The sequence below is a fragment of the Austrofundulus limnaeus genome, unplaced genomic scaffold (genome assembly GCF_001266775.1).
Source record: "Austrofundulus limnaeus strain Quisiro unplaced genomic scaffold, Austrofundulus_limnaeus-1.0 Scaffold825, whole genome shotgun sequence".
NCBI classification, from domain to species: Eukaryota; Metazoa; Chordata; class Actinopteri; order Cyprinodontiformes; family Rivulidae; genus Austrofundulus; species Austrofundulus limnaeus.
The window spans coordinates 132,991-134,260 of NW_013953227.1; the positions used below are offsets into that span (position 1 = coordinate 132,991).

The following is a 1,270-nucleotide window of genomic DNA, read 5'->3' on the forward strand; positions in this document are numbered from 1 at the left end:
ATATTAAATGAATATTTCAACAAATTAACCGATGATTCAGCAGAAATCTGTTTGATTCCTGTGCCACTGGTACCAAAACCCACTTGAATCCCTGAAATTAGGTGAGAATTAAGAGTAAAATGCATATTTTGAATATTTTTTTAATCCTCAGTAAGCAAACGTTGAACCTGATGGACTTCAGGTGAACTTTAAAAGCCTCGTTTCTTCCTCCGAATGGTTTCGAGTCAGACAGGTCAGATGTTCCCATGTGAGAGTCAGAAAAAACAAAAACAGAAAAAGATCCAGGTGTGACTCCTGTTTGTTCTCCACCTGCTGCGACGGTGGGACCCTCGTCTCCGGCCATCCATCCGCCCGCCGCTCCGGAGTGTGAAGTCCGTTTTCTGGTCCAGACAGTGGTGATGTTTTTTGTTGTCATCTCTAGCAACAGACAAAAGAAGAAAGAGCCCTGACCTCTGACCCCAGCTCGTGGGTCCTCCTCCTCCTCGGTGGGGTGACAGTCTGTATTCAGGTCAGGGCTTCGGTCTGTGCCGACCTCGGCGGAGGCGGGGGGACTCCTTCCCGGCTGTGACCGGTTTCCCCTCCGATCTCCTCATTTTGATTTTTTTCCCCGCTCTCTCTCTTTTTTGCTCATCCATTCTCCGTCATGCTCGCTCGCTCAACCCGGGCCCAGACTCCCATCAGCGTCTCCTGGAGGACAGAGTGGGACAGTTACTGTAGACGAGCCGAAACTCAAAGCTTTCATGTCGGGAGAGGAAAACGGTACATAAAGAGAGAAAACAGTTTCTGACTTCAAACTAAATTATTCTTCAGGTCCTACTTTTAGCTACTGTCCTGTCCCTTGTAGCTATCTGCCTTTTCCAGCTGAACTAAACAAACTTTAGCAAGTGTTAGCTTCTGCATAGCCTTTAATTACAGCCAGTTTCTGTAACCTTTACGTTTTATCTAKTTTAGCTACTTTTAACTAGTTTTTATTTCTTCTACCTTCTGGTTAGCATTTTGCTAGTTTTAGCTACTAGCTATTCTTTTGCTATGTTAAACTTCTAGCTATCTGTTAATACTTTAAAGGGGACCTATTATGCAAAGTTCACTTTTTAAAGGTTTTTTACTCAACTTTGGGTATGTACTTCTTAAAAAAACTGTCCTAAGACCAAAAAAAAAAAAAAAAAAAAAAAAAAAAAATGCACCCAGGGGCATATTTACTGTAAGTAAATGTCACAAGCCGTACGACAACCCACCAGAACCTGCGTTCAGCCCCTTACCTAGCAACCCC

General features: G+C 43.6%; 1 protein-coding gene across 2 annotated transcripts in view; it reads right to left on the reverse strand.

Annotated features, from left to right (window-relative positions):
* Nucleotides 1-120: 120 nt before the first annotated feature.
* The window catches only part of upf2 (UPF2 regulator of nonsense mediated mRNA decay), a gene marked incomplete at its 5' end in the record, with an annotated part of 24,653 nt that continues 23,503 nt past the window's right edge, over nt 121-1,270 (reverse strand). The window contains 1 exon segment of one of the 2 annotated variants that reach the window (XM_014028870.1): nt 121-684. In XM_014028870.1, the coding sequence (XP_013884324.1) occupies nt 678-684 (7 nt within the window). 2 annotated transcript variants of the gene reach the window in all.